Source organism: Mesoplodon densirostris, chromosome 8 (assembly GCF_025265405.1).
Source record: "Mesoplodon densirostris isolate mMesDen1 chromosome 8, mMesDen1 primary haplotype, whole genome shotgun sequence".
NCBI lineage: Eukaryota > Metazoa > Chordata > Mammalia > Artiodactyla > Ziphiidae > Mesoplodon > Mesoplodon densirostris.
The window spans coordinates 35,183,744-35,207,429 of record NC_082668.1 but is presented as its reverse complement, the minus strand read 5'-3'; the positions used below and the strand labels follow the sequence as shown (position 1 = coordinate 35,207,429).

Here is a 23,686-nt window from a genome sequence, read left to right as displayed (position 1 = left end):
AGTAGTTGTGGTGCACGGGCTTAGTTGCCCCGCGGCATGTGGGATCTTCCCGTGTCCCCTGCATTGGCAGGTGGATTCTTAACCACTGCGCAACCAGGGAAGCCCCAATTACTTATTTTATAAAGTTATATAAAACCTATTATGTGATTTATTTAATTCAATTCAGCATATTTGTCTTCCAAAATCAGGCCAATTATATTCAGAAAGCAATTGATACCAATTGGTAATCATAAACAATACACGTGTACTTTCCAAGTATACAAGTGAGATAATTGTTGTACAATCAGATGGCCCTCCCATGTTTCCAAACATGATCTGTAGTTTGGGTCTTATCATCAGGTCTTTCCAACTCAACCAAGTACTAGATTTTACCAATCTGCATGAGGATTTCTACCATGGCTAGTAGTTCTATAATCAAGTGGTCTATAATCTATCCCTGCATGTGACCCAAATAGCAAATGATACAGCTCAAGCTTTAGAGACCAAAGAGATAAGCATAAATTTGTTGACTACCATCATAAATTGTAAAAGGCCTTTTAATTTATCAAGGCAGTCAAAGGGTACAAACTTCTAGTTACAAGATAAATAAGTACTAGAGATGTAGTGTACAACATGATTAAAACAATGAACACCATGGCATGTTACACGAAAGTTATTAAGGGAGTAAATCCTAAGAGTTCTACTCATCATAAAAAAAATTTTTCTCTATTTCTTTAGCGTTTTGTCTATATGAGATGATGGATATTCACAAAACTTATTGTGGTAATCATTTCATCAGGTATGTAAGCCAAATCATTATGCTGAATACCTTAAACTTGTAAAGTGCTGCATGTAAATTACATCTCAATAAAACCAGAAGAAAAAAAAGGCCCTCCTAAAAAGATGTTCAACATTATTAGCTGTTAGGGAACTGCAAATTAATACCACAATAATACTACACAGCCATCAGAATGGCTAAAATAAAGAATAGTGACACTACCAAATGCTGATGAGGATGCTGAGAAACTGGATCATTCACACATTTCTGGTGGGAATGTACAATGGCACAGCCACTATGGAAAACAGTTTGGCGGTTTCTTTAAAAACGGTACACACAAACTACCTTATAACCCAGAAATTTATCTGAGAAGTGAACACGATATTCATGCAAAAACCTGTGAATATAGTAACTTATTCATAACCACCAAAAACTGGAAACAGTCCAGATGTCCTCCAATGGGTGAATATTTAAGCAAATTGTGGTACATTCACACCATGAAGTACTACTCAACAACAGAAAGGAATGAACTATGGATACATGCAGTAACCTGTAAGATTCTCCAGAGAATCATGCTAAGTGAAAACACGCCAATCCTAAAAGGTTACATAATGTATGATTCCATTTATATAACATCCTTGAACTGAGAAAATTACAGAAATGAAGAACAGACTGGTGGTAACCAACTGTTAAGGAAGGGTAAGGGCAGGAAGGAAGTGGGTGTAGCTATAAAAGGGCAACATAAGGGATCCTTGTATAGATGGCAACGTTCTGTAGTTTGGTTGTGATATTTACCATAGTTTTGAAAGATGTTACCATCAGGGGGAAAATGAGTACATAGGATCATGCTGTATTATTTCTTTCAGCTGCCTGTGAATCTATAATTATCTCAAAATAAAAGTTTAAAAAAAGGTCACTTGGCTATTTAAGGTGGGCCAAACTCATCCATGGGACTTATTCTCCCATTAGGCCTAGTTTGAATAGGGCTGGATACAAACTAAATGCAAAACATTTGTCTCATAGTTCTTATCTTCCTCTATTGTCTGATGCCCAGATGCTTAAATATTATTATAGAACTATCAGCCCAAGCCAACATCAAGCCAATAAAAGTGCATCAAAAAAAAAAAAAAAAGACCAAAGTCCTCATGGTAAACTTTCTACTTCTGGGATCTGAGTTGTAAAAAGTGGGTAACTGAGAAATTCTAATAAGGAAAATGATGTAATATTTAATTAAGGTAGAAGTGCCTAGAAGAATTCTGACAGATAATACACAGAGGCAGCACACCACAGCTAAAATCGTAAGGCTTTGGGGGGAAATCCATAAATAACCAAAATTTCTTTCTCTGATAACTCTGATAAATAAATAACATGGTCTCTTTACCTACGATGTAGCAATTCATCATAGAGACTCATAGAGGGCAATTCATGTAGAGACTTTCTGCAGATACGCACTGGAAGATATGTTCAAAAAAATTCACTGCAGCAATGTGCACAATAGTAAAAAACAGAAAACAATCAAAATATCCATTAAAAAATTATAGATAGGGCTTCCCTGGTGGCACAGTGGTTGAGAGGCTGCCTGCTGACACAGGGGACGCCGGTTCGTGCCCCGGTCCAGGAAGATCCCACATGTCACGAGCGGCTGGGCCTGTGAGCCATGGCCGCTGAGCCTGCGCGTCCGGAGCCTGTGCTCTGCAACGGGAGGGGCCGCAACAGTGAGAGGCCCGCGTACAGAAAAAAAAAAAAAAAAAAAAAAACATTATAGATAAATAAACTTGGGAATACTCTCACATGGAACGTATACAGCAGTGAAAAAATGAGTACTAGCTAATGAAATTAAGTGTATTAATCTTAGAAACATAATATGTTTAGAAACACAAAAGATACTATTTTTTGTAACTTACATTAAGTAGTAAAACTATGAAAAGAGCAAGAGAATATTAAATACAAAGTTCAGAAGAATCATTATCTTTTCTTGGAGGAAAGGGCAGGCGGCAGTAGACAACGAGAGAGAAGGAACCACAGAATCTGTGTATAAACTCTGCCTAAAACTTTGGCTGACACATGCACAGGGCAGACTGCAAGCAGCCCAGCTAAAGATAAAAGAACTGAAGTGAAACTGGTGCTCACAATTAAGAGAGTTTGTGATTTGGGTCTCGTTTAGAAACATCTCAGAAAACAAAATGAAACAAACAAACAAGCATGCTTAGTCTTTTAGGTTGTATCATTGCCCTTCCAGAAAATAATTTTTTAAAAACATAGAGAACAAAGGTAAGGATACCAAGGGGAAAACGGGTGGGGGATGGGATGAGTTGGGAGATTGGGACTGACATACATACATTATTGATACTATGTATAAAATAGATAACTGGTGAGAGCCTACTGTATAGCACAGGGAACTCTACTCAGTGCTCTGTGGTGACCTAAATGGAAGGGAAGTACAAAAAAGAAGGGATATATGTATACATATTGCTGATTCACTTTGCTGTACAGTAGAAACTAACACAATATTGTAAGGCAATTATACTGCAATAAAAATTAAAAAAATTATGCTGTTACAAACTAACTTTTTTTTTGAGCCAGAGGAAGATACTGTTTACTAAGCACATGAGTTTACTAAGCACATTAACACAGATAATAAGCAAAAGGAGTCCATCAGGTACAGATAAATCTTAACAACAAACACCAATTGGACAATGTGATACCAAGGTGAAAAAAATTTTGATACATACCTGAATTACTTCATAAAGATGTACCTGAACACTCCCTAATAAGAGAAGATATTTTATACTGTCATGTTGCATTAGTTCTAAGTAAATATTATTCTTCTCATCATCTTGACGTCGAGGAACCTTGATACAAAATACATATGAAAAGAAGCATTAAATTTTCAGTCTGAGTTTCAGACATAATTTCTGAACAAATACATCCATAAAATACATTTTTTGAAACATCCATTTTTTGGAAACACCCATTGCCTATACACTCTCTTCTTAACTCTACTCAGAAGTTTAGCCTAAATACTCTACTGAAACTACATTATCAAAGGTAGTCCAGTAACCAATATCCAACCCAAATAATCTAGGTAATCCAAACATTTAATACCAAAAGACATCCAACATTCTTTTCTGTCTTTTTTCTTTTACTTTTTGATAAAGTGTATATCATTGTCTCAGCTTGAAACTCTCTTCCAACCTTGAGCTTTGTAACACAATACCATTATTATAAGTCCTTTAAAGTTCATATATACTCTTTTGCTAATTTGAAATAAATCTCATGCCTCCCCACCCTAATATTCTAGGTGCCTTTAAAAACATTTTTTAATTGAGATATTGACATATCACATTGTATTACTTTTAGCTGTACAACATGATTTGATATTTGTATAAATTATAAAATGATTATCACTGTAAGTTTAGGTAATATCCATCATTACACAGTTACAATTATTTTCTTGTGATGAGAACTTTTAAGATCTACTCTCTTAGCAACTTTCAAATATATAATACATTATTGTTAACTACAGTCACCATGCTGTACATTAAATCTCAAGGACTTATTTACCTATTTATCTTATAACTGGAAGTTTGCACATTTTGACCACCTTCATCCATTTCACCCACCCCCAAACCCCACCTCTGGCAACCACCAATCTATTTGTTCTCTTTGAGTTCATTTATTTTCCCTTCTTCCTTTTTTTTTTTTTTTTTTTTTGGCTGCACCACACAGCTTGCAGGATCTTAGTTCCCTGACCAGGGATTGAACCCATGTCCTCAGCAGTGAAAGCACGGAGTCCTAATCCCTGGACCGCCAGGGAATTCCCTCATTTTATTTTTTTAGATTGTCCATATAAATGATCATACCATATTTGTCTTTCTCTGTCTGACTTATTTCACTTAGCATAATGCCCAAATCCAACCACGTTGTTGCAAATGGCAGGGTTTTTTCTTTTTTACGGCTGAATAAGATTTCATTGTGTATATATACCACATTTTTCTAATCCATTCACTGTGGATGGACACTTAGGTTGTTTCCACGTCTTGGCTGTTGTAAATTCTGCGATGAACATGAGGGTGCAGATACCTTTTTGAGACCGTGATTTCATTTTCTTTGGATAAATACCCAGAGGAGGAATTGCTAGATCATCTATCTGGTAGTTCTAGTTTTAATTTTTTGAGGAACCTCCATATTTTTTTCCACAGTGGCTACAACAATTTATATTTCTACCAACAGTGCACAAGTGTTCCCTCTTCTCCACATCCTCACCAACATTTTACCAGGTGTGGGGTGATATCTCACTGTGGTTTTGATTTGCATTTCTCTGATGATTACTGATATTGAGTACCTTTTCATGGACCTGTTAGCCATTTGTATGTTTTCTTTGGAAGAATGTCTATTCAGATCCTCTACCCATTTTTTAATTGGTTTGGGTTTTTTTTTTCTACTGAGTTGTAGTACTTTATATATTTTGGACATTAACCTCTTATCAGATATATGATTTGCAAATATTTTACTGCATTCTGTAGGTTACATTTTCATTTTGATGATGGTTTCCTCAGCCGTACAAAAGCTTTTTAGTTTAATTAGTCCCACTTGTTTATTTTTGCTTTTGTTGCCTTTGCTTTGGGGGTCAAATCCAAGGAAAATCTTTGCTAAGACCAATGTCAAGGAATTACCTCCTATGTTTTCTTCAAGAAATTTTATGGTTTCATGTCTTATGTTCAACTTTTTAATCTATTTTGAGTTTCTTTTTGTGTATGGTATAAGATAGTGGTCCAGTTTCATTCTTTTGCCTGTGGCTGTCCAGTTTCCCCAACACCATTTACTGAAGAAACTGCCCTTTCCCCATTGTATATTCTTGGCTCCTTTATCATAAATTAATTGACCATATATATCTGGGTTTATTTTTGGGCTCTCTATTCTGTTCCTTTGAGCTACGTGTCTCTTTTTATGCCAATAGCATATTGATTACTATAGTTTTGTAATATAGTTTGAAATCAGGAAGTGTGATGCCTCTAGCTTTAATCTTTCTCAAGATTGCTTTGGTTATTTGGGGTCTTTTGTGGTTACAACAAAATTTAGGATTGTTTTCCTATTTCTGTAAAAAGTGCCATTGGAATTTTGATAGAGATTGCATTGTTTTAGGTAGTATGAACATTTTAACAGCATTAATTCTTCCAATCCATAAGCATGGAATACCTATCCTTTTGTGTCTTCTTCAAATTCTTTTATCAATGTCTTATAGTTTTCAGTGTACAGGTCTTTCACCCCCTTGATTAAATTTATCCCTAGGTATTTTATTCTTTTTGATGCAATTGTAAATGAGACTTAATTTTTCTTTCTGACAGTTTGTTATTAGTGTATAGAAATGCAATTGGTTTTGTATATTGATTTTGTATCCTGCAATTTTACTCATTTTATTCGTTCTAACAGGTTTTTGTGTGTGTGTGGAGTCTAGATTTTTCTATATATAAGATCATGTCATCTGCAAATAGAGACAGTTTTTCTTCTTCCTTTCTAATCTGGATGCCTTTCATTTTTCCTTCCTAACTGCTCTAGCTAGGACTTCCATTATCATGTTGAATAAAGTGGCTTGTTTTGTTCCTAATCTTAGAGGAAAAGCTTTCAGTTTTTCACCATTGAGTATAATATTAGCTGTGGGTTTTTCACATATGGCCTTCATTATGTTGAGGTACATTCCCTTTTTACCCACTTTTTTGAGAGTTTTTGTCATGAATGGATGTTGAATTTTGACTGCATCTATTGAGATGATCATGTAATTTTTATCCTTTTTATTAATGTGGTATATAATATAGACTGATTTGCAGATGTTGAACTACCCCTGCATCCCTGGAAAAAATCCTACTTAATCATATTAATGTAACATGTATGATTCTTTTAATGTATTGCTGAATTTGGTCTGCGAATCATTTGTTGAGGATTTTTGCAACCATGTTCATCAGGGATATTAGCCTGGAATTTTCTTGTAGTGTCCTTGTCTGGTTTTGGTATCACAGTAATGTTGGCCTTGTAACATGAGTTTGGATATACTCCCTTCTCTTTTATATTTTGGAAGAATGTGAGAAAGACTGCTATTAATTCTTCTTTAAATATTTGGTATGCCTTAGAAGCAAACACGAGTATTCCTTAGAAGTGCTACTTTCACCCTAGACCTCAAAAACGGTCCACATATAATTTTCCAAGGAAAATGAGCATACCAAAGTCAGCAATAATTAAGACAGCAAGGAAACGAAGCACCACGAATGAGATCAGGAAAAATAGACCATAAAAGCTTGAAGTATTGGAATTTTAAAGAACTATGCTTACTTTATTTAAAGGAATAAAAGACAAGCTGAAAATATAGCCCAGGACCAGGAAACTTTAGAAGTCATTTAGCAAGTTTGAACAAAAAACTAAATAGAACTTGTGGAAATGAAAACTAAAATAATTGAATAAAAACACTCAGCGTATGGACTCAACCACAGATTCACTGCAACATATGAGAATTAGTGAACTGGAATACAGATCAAAGGAATTATTCAGAATGCAAAGGGAGACAGAGTGATGGAAAACATTGAAAAAAAGTTAAAAGACATGGACAATAGTGCAATAGTGTAAGAACACCTAACATATGTTAAAGTTCCAGGAAAGAAAATAAAGGATCAAGAAAATGGGACAGAGAGACAGTACTGAAGAGATAATGGCTTAGAACTTTTCAGAACTGATGAACAGCAACAATCTAGTTTAAGCAGACCAACAAATCCCAATAGCATAAACAGAAAAATCCAAATACAGACACATCAGAGTTAATTTTTTTTAAATACAAAAAAAAAAAAAGAGGGCTTCCCTGGTGGTGCAGTGGTTGAGAGTCCGCCTGCCGATGCAGGGGACACGGGTTCGTGCCCCGGTCTGGGAGGATCCCACATGCCGCGGAGCGGCTGGGCCCGTGAGCCATGGCCGCTGAGCCTGCACGTCCGGAGCCTGTGCTCCGCAACAGGAGAGGCCACAACACTGAGAGGCCCACGTACCGCAAAAAAAAAAAAAAAAAAAAGAAACATACACACACACAAAAGGAGAAAAAGATACTCAATTTTCAGAGGTGAAAAATTTATAGGTAACTTCTCTCCAACAAATAGACACAGTAAGGACTGCTTTCTTCTTTTCTAATACACTTTTGTATTATTTTTCATGGTTGCTCTAGCGGTTAAAATATGCATCCTTAACATACTGCAGTATATCTTGAATTAAAATTATACCATATCATGTACAATAGCATGATTCCATTTACACTACTCATCCTTTGTACTATTCTTATATATTTCACTTCTAAAAATGCTATAAATGCTACCATTCATCACCATTAATTTTTTGAAACACTCTAGTCTTCGACCCCACCCAACAGCCTGTAGGCTCCAGTGCTGTGATGCCCCAGGCCAAACAATCAATAGGGCAGGAACACAGCCCCACTCATCAGCAGACAGGCTGCTTAAAGTCTTCCTGAGCACAGAGCTGTGGGTAAACACACACCTTGACATGGCCCTGCCCACCAGAGGGACAAGACCCAGCTCCACCTACCAGCAGGCAGGAACCAGGCACTCTCACCAGGAGGCCTGCACAAGCCTCTTAGACAGCCTCAACGACCAGGGGGCAGAGAGCAGAGGCGAGAAGAACTACACCCTGCAGCCTGTGGAATGGAAACCACAATCACAGAAAGAAAGATAAAATGAGACAGCAGAGGAATATGTCCCAGATGAAGGAAGAAGATAAAACCCTAGATGAAGGAACAAGAACAACTAAGGGAAGTGGAGATGGGCAATTGACCCAAAAACGAATTCATAGTAATGATAGTAAAGATGGTACTGGCACAAAAACAGAAATATAGATCAATGGAACATGATAGAAAGTCCAGAAATAAATGCATGCACCTATGTTCAATTAATCTATGACAAAGGAGGCAATATTATACAGTGGAGAAAAGATAGTCTCTGTAATAAATGGTGCTGGGAAAACTAGACAGCTACATGTAAAAAAAATGAAATTAGGACATTCTCTAACACCATAAACAAGAATAAACTCAAAATGAATTAAAGACCTAAATGTAAGACTGGATCCTATAAAACTCTTAGAAGAAAAAATAGGCAGAACTCTCTTTGACATAAATCACAAAAATTATCTTTTTTAATCCATCTCTTAGAGTAATGGAAATAAAACCAAAAATAAAGAAATGGGATATAATTAAACTCAAAAGCTTTTGCAAATCAAAGGAAACCATAAACAAAATGAAAAGACAACCCACAGAATGGAAGAAAATATTTACAAACGATGAGACTGACAAGGGATCAATCTCTAAAATTTACAAACAGCTCAGGCAGCTCCATAACAAAAAAGCAAACAATCCAATCAAAAAAATGGGCAGAAGACCTAAACAGACATTTCTCCAAAGAAGACAAACAGATGGCCAAGAGGCACATGAAAAGATGCTCAACATAGCTAATTATTAGAGAAATGCAAATCAAAACTACAATGAGGTATCACCTCAAACCAGTCACAATGGTCATCATCAAAAAGTCTACAGACAATAAATGCTGGAGAGGGTGTGGAGAAAAGGGAACCCTCTTGCACTGTTGGTGGGAATGTAAATCGGTACAGCCATTATGGAGAACAGTATGGAGGTTCCTTAAAAAACTAAAAATAGAGCTACCATATGATCCAGCAATCCCACTCCTGGGCATATATCCAGAGAAAAACAAATATTCGAAAGGATACATGCATGCCAATGTTCACTGCAGCGCTGTTTACAATAGCCAAGACATGGAAGCAACCTAAATGTCCAGTGATGAAGGAAGGGATAAAGAAAATGTAGTACATACATACAATGGAATATTACTCAGCCATTAAAAAGAATGAAATTATGCCATTTGTGGCAACATGGATGGACCTGAAGATTATCATACTAAATGAAGTAAGAAAGACAAATATCATATGATTTCCCTTATATGTGAAATCTAGAAAATATATATACAAATGAACTTATTTACAAAACAGAAACAGATTCAGAGACTTAGAGAATGAAATTATGGTTACCACAGGGGAAGGGTGTGGAGGGAGGGATAAACTGGGAGTTTGGGACTGACATGTATGGACTGCTATATTTAAAAATAGATAACCAGCAAAAACCTACTGTATAGCACAGGGAACGCTGCTCAATATTCTGTAATAAGGACCTCCCTGGTGGTGCAGTGGTTAAGAATCCAATGTAGGGGACACGGGTTCATTCCCTGATCCAGGGAGATCCCAAAGAGACACTAAGGCTATGTGCCACAACTACTGAGCCTGTGCTCTAGAGCCCGTGAGCCATAACTACAGAGCCCGCATGCCACAACTACCGAAGCCCACGTACCTAGAGTCTACGCTCCACAACAAGAGAATCTACCACAGTGAGAAACCCATGCACCACAACAAATAGTAGCCCCCACTCGCCGGCAACTAGAGAAAGCCTGTGCGCAGCAACGAGGATCCAACACAGCCAAAAATTAATTAATTAATTTAGAAATATTCTGTAATAACCTAAATGGGAAAAGAATTTGAAAAATAGATACATATATATGTATAACTGAATCACTTTGCTGTATATCTGAAACACAACATTGTTAATCAACTATTCCAATATATAATTTTAAAAATTTAAATGTATATATGTAAAAAAAAAAACCAGTCTAGTCTTTTGGAGAACATTTCTAAAATAGTCTTTTTATTTATTGTCTTCTTTTCAATAGTCTTTTATTTTTACCCATATATTTACCATTACCAGTGTTCTTCATTCCTTCCTGTGAATCTGGACTTCCATTTGGGATCAACGTTCCTTTGATGTCTATTAAAATGATACAAACCCTCAGCTTTTGTCTTTCACAGTCTTTTAGGAGAATATTTTCATTGGATTTAGAAATCTAGGTTGACCTTATTTTTACCACTTGTAAGACGGCATTCGCTTGACACCTGACCTCCACTTCTTTAAAATTTTTATTTATTTATTTAATTTATTTGGCTGTGTCAAGTCTTAGTTGAGGTATGCAGGATCTTTGTTGAGGCATGTGGGATCTTTTGTTGTGGTACACGGGCTCTTTGTTGCGGCACACGGGCTCTAGTGCACGTGGGCTCAGTAGTTGTGGCACACAGACTTAGTTTCCCTGTGGCATGTGGGATCTTAGTCACCCAACCTGGGATCGAACCCGTGGCCCCTGCATTGGAAGGCAGATTCTTAACCACTGGACCACCAAGGATAGTCCCTGACCTCCACTGTTTCTGATGGGAAATATGCTGTTATTCTTACTGTTGTTCACTTGAATGTCATGTGTTTTTTCCCTCTGGCTACCTTTAAGATTTTCTTTTTTTTTTTTTTTTTTTTTTTTTTTAGAAAATCAGTTGCTTTAATTGCATTTCAGCAGGGAGCCCAGCACCATATGGAGGAGGAAATGGGGGGGGTTGTCTTGGCTTCTGAGCACATCGGCTGCCGGAGGGAGGCCAGACAGGTCAGAGGGGCTCCCTCTGTGGGAGCACTGCCCACGCCGGTCACTGAGAGCGGGCAGCAGGGCGCTGACTCCCGCAGTCCTGCTCGGCTGGCCTGGCCCGGGGGCAGGAAAGTGCCCGGGACTGGCTGTCCTCCCCGGGCCGAGGTTACCAGCACCCCCACCCCCAGGGCGTCTCCTCAGCCTGCTAAGCATGAAGGAGTCTGGGCAGAAACCATTTTCAAGCCAGATTTTTCACCTGAGGTGTCAACCAGATGTCACCTCTGCTGAAAACTCCAAGTGCAAGGCTACCAAGTAGCACAGTGTAAGTTCGGATCCTTCCTGTGCCACTCTAGGCCCAGAGGGACTGAGAAGCCACCTGCTGTCTCCGCTCCTGGGCTGCTTGGGAAAAGCCAGCAGCCAGCGCAGCAACCGGGAGTGTTTAGTGTCTCCCTCCTCTGGCCCTGGCAGCTCAGGTCCTGGCAGCAGGAGGGCTGGTACCATGGGGGACAGGGAAACCGCTGCCCTCACATTCAAAATAGCCTTGACTGTGGCCTGGTCATGGGATTAAAAAATGTGTATGTGGGCCTCCCTGGTGGCGCAAGTGGTTGAGAGTCCGCCTGCCGATGCAGGGGATACGGGTTCATGCCCCGGTCTGGGAGGATCCCATATGCCACGGAGCGGCTGGGCCCGTGAGCCATGGCCGCTGAGCCTGCGCGTCCGGAGCCTGCGCGTCCGGAGCCTGTGCTCCGCAACGGGGGAGGCCACAACAGTGAGAGGCCCGCATACCGCAAAAAAAAAAAAAAAAAAGCTTGCTGGCCGGGGAGAGAATTTCCCTCCCCGGGCTAGCCAGATCCTAGAGATAGCAAAGGGCTTGGCTTGATAGTAGCAGCCTAACCAATCTCAAGTCTATAGCCCTAACCACCTCCTTATCTCTCACATGGAACCAATATTTCCCCTGCCCTAAATCATGCCAGGGCCAGGTACCAGGCAACTAGAGACTATACTACAGCCCAAAGCCTGCTGGAATTATTCAGACTAGTCAATTCTAAACTGTTGAATTCCACCCTGCATTACCTTTCTCAAGGAAACCCCAATAAAGGCTTTGGCTTGGGCTCTCCCCTTGCTTCTGTCTGCCTCCTGACCACCCTGAAACTTCCGGGACCTTGTGTGGTGTGGTGTGGTGTGGTGTGTCCCTTTTTCTCAGGAAATATAAATAATAAATTCTTCTTTTAATGGCATTACCCTCTCTATGTCATCATTCAGTCATACCTCCATATATTCGATCCCAGGTATAATTTAGTACACTACCCAACCCACTACCTAATTTTCACTCTTCAGAAGCCACCTTTCAAGCTTTTTAAGGGATTTCTCTGGTTTTGGGCATAAAATCATGTTACTAATTACTTGTTTTTTTCTTTTTAGTTTTTAGATACTATTTTTTTAACTGAAGTATAGTTGATGCATAATATTATATAAAGTACAGGTGTACAGTATAGTGATTCAGTTTTTAAAGGTTATACTCCATTTATAGTTATTATAAAATATTTGCTATATTCCCCATGTTGTACAATATATCCTTGTAGCTTGTTTTATACCTAATACTTTGTACCTCTTAATTCCCCATCCCTATTTTGCCCCTCCCCCTTCCCTCTCCCCACTGGTAACCACTAGTTGGTTCTCTGTATCTATGAGTCTTCTTCTTTTTTGTTATATTCACTAGTTTGTTGTATTTTTTAGATCTCACATATAAGTGATATCATACAGTATTTGTCTTTCCTGACTTATTTCACTTAGCATAATGCCCTCCAAGTCCATCTATGTTGCTGCAAATGGTAAAATTTCATTCTTTTTTATGGCTGAGTAGTATTCCATTGTGTGTATGTACATGTATATATGTATGTATGTATATATATCTTCTTTATCCATTCATCTGTTGATGGACATTTAGGTTGCTTCCATATTTTGGCTACTGTAAATAATGCTACTATGAACACTGAAGTCATGTATATATCATCTACTGACTGCTTATTGTGGAAGAAAAATATTCACTCTCAACATCCTCCTCCCACAATTTTCACATTTCTTTTCCCCTCAGTCCTCCAGTATATGTAACTATTTTTCAGGGTTTAATAATATACTTACAATGATCATATTTCTTGCCCTGTATCATTTTTTAATTTCCCTGGAGTTAATATGTGTCTTGATTTTTTTATGTTTCTTTGTTTGCTTGTACAGTTTTCTATGTAAATATTACTAGGTCATTCCCAAACTTTCCATTAGAGTTTGACTAAAACTCTCCTCTTATTACACTCAAACTAATAGCTCCTATTAAAATAAATATAGGAAAAATATTTTGATTATGCTAAAAATCACCCTATTAATTTATATTGTTTTCCAGTATTAATTTCAAGTTTTATTTAAATGGACATATAGCCACAAAATTATTGAAAACTTGGCAATGAAGTCTAGGAAAATTACTGGCAAAGTAAAAGAAATAATATGGATTGCCTCTAGGAAAACAATGCTTTTTTAAAAAACTATGTTTAAAGAACTGTCTTCAATACTCAACAATTAAGCAAAATGAAGTTTGAAAAAATATATATATATATGTATATATGGTATAGAGGAAATGTTTTAGGATTTCACTAAAATTCAACTAATGTAATAAAGATATCAGGAAACAACTGGACTAATCAAGGAATCCTACAGCTAAATGAAATAGTGTCACTCATTTTAAAGACAACTCTGAGATACATTTAAGATTCTAAGAAGCTTAACTGTAAACAGAAGCAAACTCAGCATAGCAAGCTCTGGTGTGAGAGGTGGTTTAATGAAGCCAGTTTGAAGCCAGACTGACTGCATTCTCAGCTCCACCAATTACTAGTTCTATGACCTTAAGAAAGTTCTTTAAACCTTACAGTATCTGTTTCCTCATCTGCAAAATAAAGATGATAATAAGAGTATATATATATTTTGAAGGGTTATAAAAACTAAATAAGCTAATCCATGCGAAAGTAGTTAGAGTCTATATAAGAAGAAAGGAGAGAGGGAAAGGAGGAGATGAAAAAAAAAGGGTGTGCTATGCACTGAACATTTGTGTTCCCTCAAAATTCATATGTTGAAGCCTAAATCTCCAATGTGATGGTATTTGTAGGTGGTGTGTTTAGGAGGTCACTAGGTCATGAGAATGGAGCCCTCATGAATCTGATTACTGTCCTTATAAGGAACTTCTCACCTTCCAGAAAGGTGAAAAATAAAGGTTTGTTGTTTAAGCCACCCAGTCTATGGTAATTTGTTATAGTAGCCCACGCTGACTAAGGCAGGTGTAAGAGGGCAAATGGAGGGGAAGACTAAGACAGAGAAAAATGCATCCATGTGTGATAAACACTCAGAATCACCGCCAGCAAGATCTCAGAGAAGAACACCATGATTATGTATTCTACAGTAAACTCTGAAAACGTCAATATAGCCTATAATACAGAAACAAAATACTGTAAAGTATCAAATAAAAGGACATTGCTTTTGTTTCCTTCCTGTCCCCTGAAAAAAAAAGACATTATTAGTGTAGAATATTTGAAACTATAAACATGCATTCTTTTATTTAGAAGAGAAATTTAACATTACCTGTACAGAAAAATATTTCACTTCATCAAATGTAATTACAGTGTCCTCTTCATTGTTTGGGGGTAGCAAGCTACACTTTTTTGTACATTTCACCACGTTGTTAATAGAGACGCGAATGAACAAATTCCTGTAATGTTGTAAACCGACTGAAAATACATATTTAGGAAGCAAATTTTGTTGTAACTGAACAGTAACACATTGTAAAATTAATCCATTAAACAATTCAGGCCAAAACCTAAGAATCAATCAAATAAAGAAAGAAATTAAAGAGCATATTAAACAATAAGCAAAGTCTTTTAAAATAGTATTTTTGCCCATCAGTGGTAGGTACAATATAAGTAAGAAAAGAAGGTTGATTCTTCCTTAGATTACTTCTCATATTTTTATCCTCACATTTCCATTATAATCCTTTTGCAAATTTTCCTATATATTATTTTTAAGGTGACTAAACATTTCCAATACATACTTGAAAATTTTTTTCTAAGCGTAATTACATAGAAATTTAAAACTTCAAAAAATATGTCACTTCAGAGTAATTTATTCTTAATTTTAGGACAACAAAATTTAAAGCAGCATTCTACTTTGTAATTCACTTCACTATATACTTCACTTATACTATATTGATCTGTATTTTTATCTTTCATAGCACTCTATGAATTAAAACGATTTTGTTTTATGATTTAATTATCTTCAAAACTCTCTCTATTTAGAATTCTCTTCAATAGTTCACTTTATATACAAAAGAAACATCAAGTCTTCATAATGAGACTGGTTTTATGCCATGACAGATCTAATAATAAGCATTCAGCTTATTTAAAGGCACCGAGAAAAATAAACCCTTTAAACAATGTTTGAGAAGCATAGTTATTAATTAGAAATAAATTAGTATTATCATCCAAAGAGATATGTATATTTTCTTTAACTTACATGATGATCGAGGTGGATTACAGATAACTAAGAATCTTTTGTCACTCTCCACATCAAAAAGTGGAGTTTATTTTCCTCTGCTCTTTAATCTGGCCTGGTCCTATGACTACTTTAACATGCAACTGACGTGACCAGGGCTGAGACTAGGATAGGGTGGCACTACCCAGGGTACAAAATTTAAGTGGACACCAAAAACTTCAGTAATCAATATTTTAATGTAATATTTTAAAATCAAAATTAGTGCAGAAGAAAATGTTTAATGATGAAAGACAAGACCCTAGGACTACATGGAAAGAAAGGTCTAACCCTTTCAGCATCTCAGCTAAGTCCAGTCTTTCAGGCATTCTCACTAAGGCACCAGACATGTAAATGAGCCGTTTTAGGTATCCCAGCCCTTTTGAACTGCAGCCCCAGCTGGGATAATGTGAAGCAGAAGAACCACCTAGTGAACGTACAGATAGTGACTGGTAATAAAATGGTTAATGTTTTAAGCCACTGTTAATGTTTTTTAATGTCTTAGAGTGTTTTGTAAGGCAGCAATATATAACAGAAACAGTGACATATGATCACAGTATGGTTCTTAAATCAAAAGAAAGGATACTCTTAGGCGTAAAATGTTTGCAGTTCTTTATATGAATGGCTAGGCAGCCAACCTATAACAATCAAAATAAAAACACAGAGAATTAATTTTTAAAAGTTAACTTTTCTTCCATTTTACTCTCACCAAACTACATTATTTTTTTAAGTTTCACTTTGTTAGTTTTTCTCATTAGAAATATTTTTTCTTATTAGAAATATCTACTTACAGAAAACACCAGAAAGCAGAAAAATAGGCAAGACTTGTTCAAAGTAAACTTAAAACAAACAAGAATACAAAGAAAAAAATGGTTCATTTATTAACTTCAATCCAACTGTCACTCTTTGAATCATTTTGATTTTACATTAGGTGAGAACTGATACAACACAGCATCTTGCATATAACAAGAAATATGCCTTGCTTCAGATAAGCTTTTTTATCCAGTATCCTAAAACCACTTTATTCATTCAACAATCATTCACTGACTATAATATGACAAGGGCTGTGAAATATTCATTCTCTCTTGTACAAAGTGTTTCCAAATGTTAAGAAAAATTGTATCTTGTGTTTAACCATAAAATCAAGTATAAAATTAATACAGGAATACTTGAATATTAATATGCAGTATTAGCCAAATGTAAGCCATTTGATCTTAATTCAGCCATGTTTGGTCTTAAAAACCAAGTAAAAACAAGAGCAATATTATATTAAATATCTGTGAAACAAAATAAATGGCCCAATAGTAGTTTTAAATATAGCGTAAATAATTTTAAGGATTTGGTTTTAGAACAATGCAGAAAAAGAAGTTAGCACTCAATATTTAATTAAAAGACTACTGTATCTGAATGATGAAATTCTAAAGAAGAAAATATTGTGGTCTACTTCTTAGAGAGAGAGAGACATAAGTATAAAATGTTATGTTAAAAGGAAGGTTCTAATCTAGGTGAGACTTAAAATGGTATTGCCATAGGAAAGTCCATGAATCACTGTTTACTTCTTAAAATTGGGTGCACACAAGGAGGGTAAAATAGGGAAATATAGCTATAATTTTGTTTTGCATAATTCTATATATAAAAATACTGTCATAAATCACTGACTGCCTGCCAAGTATCTCAACATGAAGCCATCAGCAACTATCCTAATTTTCCTTATATTTCAATAGCTTTTTATACTTTTACATAAGAGATCCATACAATATAAAAAAGAGAATAAATTTCTATTCAAGTATAGAAAAAGATTTAACATTCAAAACCATAATGATGGGACTTCCCTGGTGGTGCAGTGGATAAGAATCCACCTGCCAATGCAGGGGACACGGGTTTGATCCCTGGTCCAGGAAGATCCTACATGCCACGGAGCAACTAAGCCCGCATGCCACAACTACTGAGCCTGCATTCTAGAGCCCGCAAGCCACAACTACTGAGCCCGTGTGCTGCAACTACTGAAGCTCACATGCTCTAGGGCCTGCGTGCCACAACTACTGAGTCTGCATGCTGCAACTACTGAAACCTGTGAGCCTAGAGCCTGTGCTCCGCAACAAGAAAAGCCACCACAATGAGAAGCCCGCGCACTGCCAACGAAGAGTAGCCCCTGCTCGCTGCAACTAGAGAAAGCCCATGCACAGCAACGAAGACCCAACACAGCCAAAAACAAACAAACAAAAAACCATAATGATGACCATTCACAGGTTGCAGATAACAAATGTTGCCACAGATTGTGAGACCCATCTGTGGCCCAAAGCAATAACCCTGTCAACACCTTGACCTTCGAAACACTCTCAAACATGCACTTAAAACAGGAAAGCAACCACAGTTGTTCACAAAAGTACTTTATGTGCTCAATTTTAAGACATCTTCTTCATTTTTTTTCTGAAAATGGGATATGATTATTAGAAATAGGAGTAGTGGGTTGTGATGTAGGTATCAAGGCCTACACATGCACCAACTTTGCCAAATCACAGAACATTCAAAGAGAAGGTGATGTGGCTGAATCACACACTGGGAGGAGCCATCAGTCACATGCCAAACATCTCTCTGTCAACACTTCCAGCTAACTCTTAAGAGAAGCTTTTTGATGCCTAGCAATATGCAATTCAAATAAGGAAAATATGAACTATAAGGTTAGGAACTGTGGGAGAAATAAAAAGATTCTTCAAAATGTGAGTTCTAAAGACATGCAGAAGTCATATTCAAGAGTATGGATTACAGAAATTAGTAGGTCAACATAGTGACATGCATAATAGTTTATAGCCAAAGTGATTTCAAAGAATCTTTTCTAAGTTTAGAGTTGGACCATGAAGGCTTATACTTCAACTTTGATTATGATAGAGGGAAGAAAGTGTTATATAATTTTACGAGTAAGGTACACCATGGTCATTCTGTAAAAACAAAAATGTATACATGAATTATTCTTATTTTCCCCCTAAAAAGGTGGTGTTAAATTCATCATATACTTTTTACTCAAGAAAATGTATTAGTACACAATAGGAACTAGAGAAGAGACACAAGAGAAACTCTCATTTCACAGCCACTAATTCTTCTAATAGTGTTTAGAAAATAAAGGTAACTGTGAAAGAATACCACAATATTTGATAGTTCTAAACATACATAGATCTTCACGGCCTATACTCTCTCTATAGCGCCCAAAAGAGAGAACAGATTTTTCTGGTTCTCAGCCTAGATATTAGGTCCCACCTGTGTGTGTGTACATGTATGATTGATTAGTATGTTTGTTTTTGTTTCTATGGTTTATTATTTTTTTGGATGAGGGAGAGATGTGGGATCCATTATCACACAAAGGTCCCTAAATCTGACAAAAATATGATTATCTGAAGAGTTTAACAAAAATACTGGTTCTGAGGCCCTATTCTCAGTTTCTAAGTTAGTGGATCTTAAGTGGGGCCCAAGAATCAATGTTTTAAAAAAGTATCCCAGGTAATTCTGATGTAACTAGCATTTGGGAATCCCTAGCAGAGACATTTTTTTCCGTGAATCAGGATGTTTTCCAAAATTTCAGTGATTATTAGAATGCTTTTCTGACTCATAAAAATGAAAAATTCATGAATATGTTTATCAGAGAGGACCATTTTCTACACATGCTTTTTGACATTAAATAGTTTTCATATGAAATAAAAAATAATTTGTACAGGTTTATTGAGGTTTAGTCATACATACCACATCCCCAAATGGCACCAAAGTTGGTGCCTCAGGTGTTACTTCTAGTTCTTTACTTTCAGACCCTTTAAGAGTTTTTCTCAGCATCTACAATGTAAATAAATTAATTTAAGACTTTATAAGGCAGAGAAGAATATAATTAGAAAAGATATTATACTTCAACAAAAATTTTATGAGCATCTAGTATCAGGTATTATATATTTTACAACTTATATTCTATGACTTGAAAACTCATCTCTACCCTCACTAAGTTTATCATTAAGTTAGCAGAGAAATGAAATGTGTACAATTAAATATAAAATAATTAAAGGGATTATGAGAGAGGAGAGAAGTACATAATAGCATAAACAATGAGTTCTCCTTGTTAACTAAAAATGATGGTCTTAATCTAATGTGGACTAGGTCCTGTATCCCACAAGTGGCAGTAATCCTGCTTGCAAATTATTCCAATATTCCTTCAGTTATCAGCCACTGAAGGAACTGGAATTTAATCCTTTGGAATAGTAGGTACAGTGGAAAGGAGTAATGAACAGATGGCTTTTGGTTTTTGGTTGTGTGATTTCATCCAGAGTAACCCTACTAACTAATATTTCTGGGCTAATAATTAACTTTGTTCTTAAGGGCTCTGGTCACAACACATAATGGTTAGCGTTTAAAAATTACAAGACATTTTAATATAGAGTTGTGTAGCAGAGTAAAGAGAAAGGGATGGGAGGGGAAAGGAGAGGAAGGGTGAGGGGAATAGTGAACAAACCGTCTCTTAAAAATCTAACCTGAAAAGGAGAATTGTATTTATTCCCAACCTTCGCTGAACTTGAATCAACATGGCCTTATTTACAAACAATAATTTCCCAGGAATCTTTGTCGTTACGTGTCTTTCAAGAATCACTTGTTTAATTTTTATAGTATGTAATAAATCCTTATTATGTTGAAAATTTTGTTTTAAAGTATAAAACAGGGCTTCCCTGGTGGCGCAGTGGTTGAGAGTCCACCTGCCGATGCAGAGGACACGGGTTCGTGCCCTGGTCCGGGAGGATCCCACATGCCGCGGAGCGGCTGGGCCCGTGAGCCATGGCTGCTGAGCCTGCGCGTCCGGAGCCTGTGCTCCGCAACAGGAGAGGCCACAATGGTGAGAGGCCTGTGTACCGCAAAAAAAAAAAAAAAAAGTACAAAACAAATACTTTCAGTGTACTGAAAACATTTGTTTTATACATCTTGGATCATTTTGTTATTGCTGCACCTGACTGGCTTAATGTGTTTTTATATATATATATGATTAAATCATAGGTTAAGCTAACTGAATGACAATTACTGTACAAAAATTGTTGTATTTTTTGTATTGCTGCAAAAATATCAATCTGTGGACAGTGTATGTGCATTTAATATGGAACCTCATATTTTCTAATGTTTTAATGATCTTATGGAAGTCTACTTTGAATATACATTTTAATAAATACAAAATAATTGGGGGAAAATTCTTTAGAATACTAATACTCAATTTATCCATAACAACCTGGTATTTTATACTTAACAATCCCTCATTTTCTTACCTTTTTACTTTTCCTTCCTCATATGAGCAGAGCTCTCTTCAATGGCAGCAGCATGAACAAAACAACTCTTTGCCAAAATTCTATTAGAACCTTGAACAAAACATCTAAAGGCTAGTCTCATAAAGCCTCTGATACCATCTAGAATTTCTCCTGAACCTGCAGAGAATTTTAATTTCAGTTAATTCCACTATGCCCTTCCTCTCTGCTGCTTTTGGCCCCCAAAAGCAGAAGTTCCTCGTGGCACTTCTATTTTAAAGTTTGAACATTCACTCACATTGCTCTGCACTTCCTCCCCAATGGCCTTTCTGGCCCACTCTCCCCCATTCCACAGTTTCTTTGAAAACCTACTAGCCTACATGATTACCTTTTCCTAGGATGCTCCCACCCCTAGCTCTAATGGCAAGCTCACTATCCTTACATCAATTAACGTTCACTAATGTGCTGGCAGGACTATATGCCTGGCACTTTGCTGATTCCAGCTTGAGACGCTCCTAACCTTCAGAAGTTCAGGCTGGTGTTGAAGACAGGTAACAAAACAATGACAGTTTCACTATAAGAAAAACAAATGCTGAGAAGAGAGAGTTTTATCTTTACTCATTCTCTGCACAGATCTTATACGTGGAAAAAGAATGATTTATTCGATTGGTCAGACACTGCCATTCATTGTACAAGCTACAGGTGCATGGAATTCTTAAGTCTAAAAGAGATGTTTTAAATCTTTTTCCCTCCCTGCCCAAGCCCAGGAGCAAGGACTCCTTTTCACACTCTGTGGTTCTCTGACCCCATGAAACAAGACCACTCACAGCAGGGACCAAGGATTATTCTCTAAAGTAGCAGGAGAAAATATTAGAATTTTCCAACTTCTTTAACAAATAAGAAAGTAGGCACATAGAGACGACTATAAGCAGTAGACAAATATTCTGAGTAAAAGTGTGAGTTTCACACTCAGAGGGGTTCATATCAGTGCCCTCATGCTTTCAGGGTATTGCGTTTGCTAGTTAAGTGGGTTGACCAATTACATTACCTTGAATAGTAGAATATTTAGTCTGCTTTGCAAATAGATGAGAACTGATCACAAGAAATTTCATGGCAAAGCATTTTAAAAAGTTGGCAAACATAAAGATGCATCATGCAGTTTGGTTTTACAAAAAGATAAGTGTTGCAATTTGCTAAACTTTTCTGTGATGACTGTCAGTAGTATATAAACTAGCAACTATTTTAAAATATATACTTCTCTGTCCTTTCAGAGTAAGGTGGTGACATTTTAATGAGTGTGAAAATAACTATCTTTTTGAAATAAACTCAAGTTAAGATAAGAACATCTTAAAAACTATTAGAAATATCTCGTTCTAATGTAATTTTATATGTGTGCAAATGTGTTATGAGTACCCTAGAAGCTCACAGTATCACAGGTTAAAAACTTAGAAACACTTTTCTTATTTGTTTAAAAATCTCACAAATGAAGAGTTTCAGCAGGTTAACAGACCATTTTTCCTTTTAAATATAAAAAAAGTGCAATGCCTTCCTAAGAGTTTACCGGAACTAATTAATCAGAGAAGTAACATTTTACTCAAAAACTGTGAGCTAAAAACTTTGAATAACGTAATAGAAATGAAAAATAAGTACTGTGATTTACTAGGCTCAACCAAGATTCATCTCTTCCATTTGGAATTTCAAATCTTTAAAGGAACGTTTTTCAAATATAACAGCATTAAAAACCAAATACTGAAATAAAGTTGCCTTAGAACTAGACCTTCAAATCACTACATCACAAAGTATTAAATCATGCTTTTCTAAATAAAATAAAATTAAAAAATTAAAAAAATCATGCTTTTCAGAAACAGTGATGCTTATTGAGTTTGGTACCACTGATAAACAAAATATAATTAAAATCATTTTTAGAAGTATTGCTTATTTATCATTTTTAATTTTTGTATATTATAGAATTTATTAAGTAAATTACAGCACATTTATGTAATATATAAAAAAATATATAAAACACTGGTGATAAATGTTCATATGTTTTTTATTGATGATTGTGCAATCAAAGGAATATGGAGAATACTGCTAAAAAGTCACATCTAGATGCCTACGCCTCACTTTCCTAAATCTGTCTTTCTGGAGGGTTTAAGCTGCCAGTTCCCATGTGTATGCACACCTCGGCACAGTCTGCTCAGAATGAAGGAGGCTCACTTTCTCCATTTGATAGCTCCACTGCCTTCAATATGAGATGCAGGTAAGAATTCCATAATAGTTTTCAGTTTTGACTCATCACCAGAAAGCCTTGGATAAAGCTGATATACTTAGTTCCCTATTTGGCTGCCCACTTTTCGGAAAATACTAATGGTCACAACTCTGGAGCAAAAGAGGAACAAAGGTTAATACTCCAGTATCAAGCCCCATTCAGGATGGCTACAAACTATCTCTTAAACACAGGGCAAATAAGGGGAGTGAGGAGAAAGAGTGTTAGGGAAGGAGATGATGATACTGCAAGTGGGTCTGAAGAAGTAAAAAATTAAGAACTAGGGGGAGAGGAGCCTAGACAAAATAAATAAGTGTAAAAGCATAAA

General features: G+C 36.4%; 1 protein-coding gene across 1 annotated transcript in view; it reads right to left on the bottom strand.

The window, feature by feature from the left end:
* The window catches only part of C2CD6 (C2 calcium dependent domain containing 6), a 149,131-nt gene that overhangs the window by 102,973 nt on the left and 22,472 nt on the right, over window positions 1–23,686 (bottom strand). The window contains 4 exon segments of the mRNA XM_060105939.1: window positions 3,490–3,609; window positions 14,890–15,035; window positions 16,418–16,469; window positions 19,567–19,653. Of these exon segments, the coding sequence (XP_059961922.1) occupies window positions 3,490–3,609; window positions 14,890–15,035; window positions 16,418–16,469; window positions 19,567–19,653 (405 nt within the window).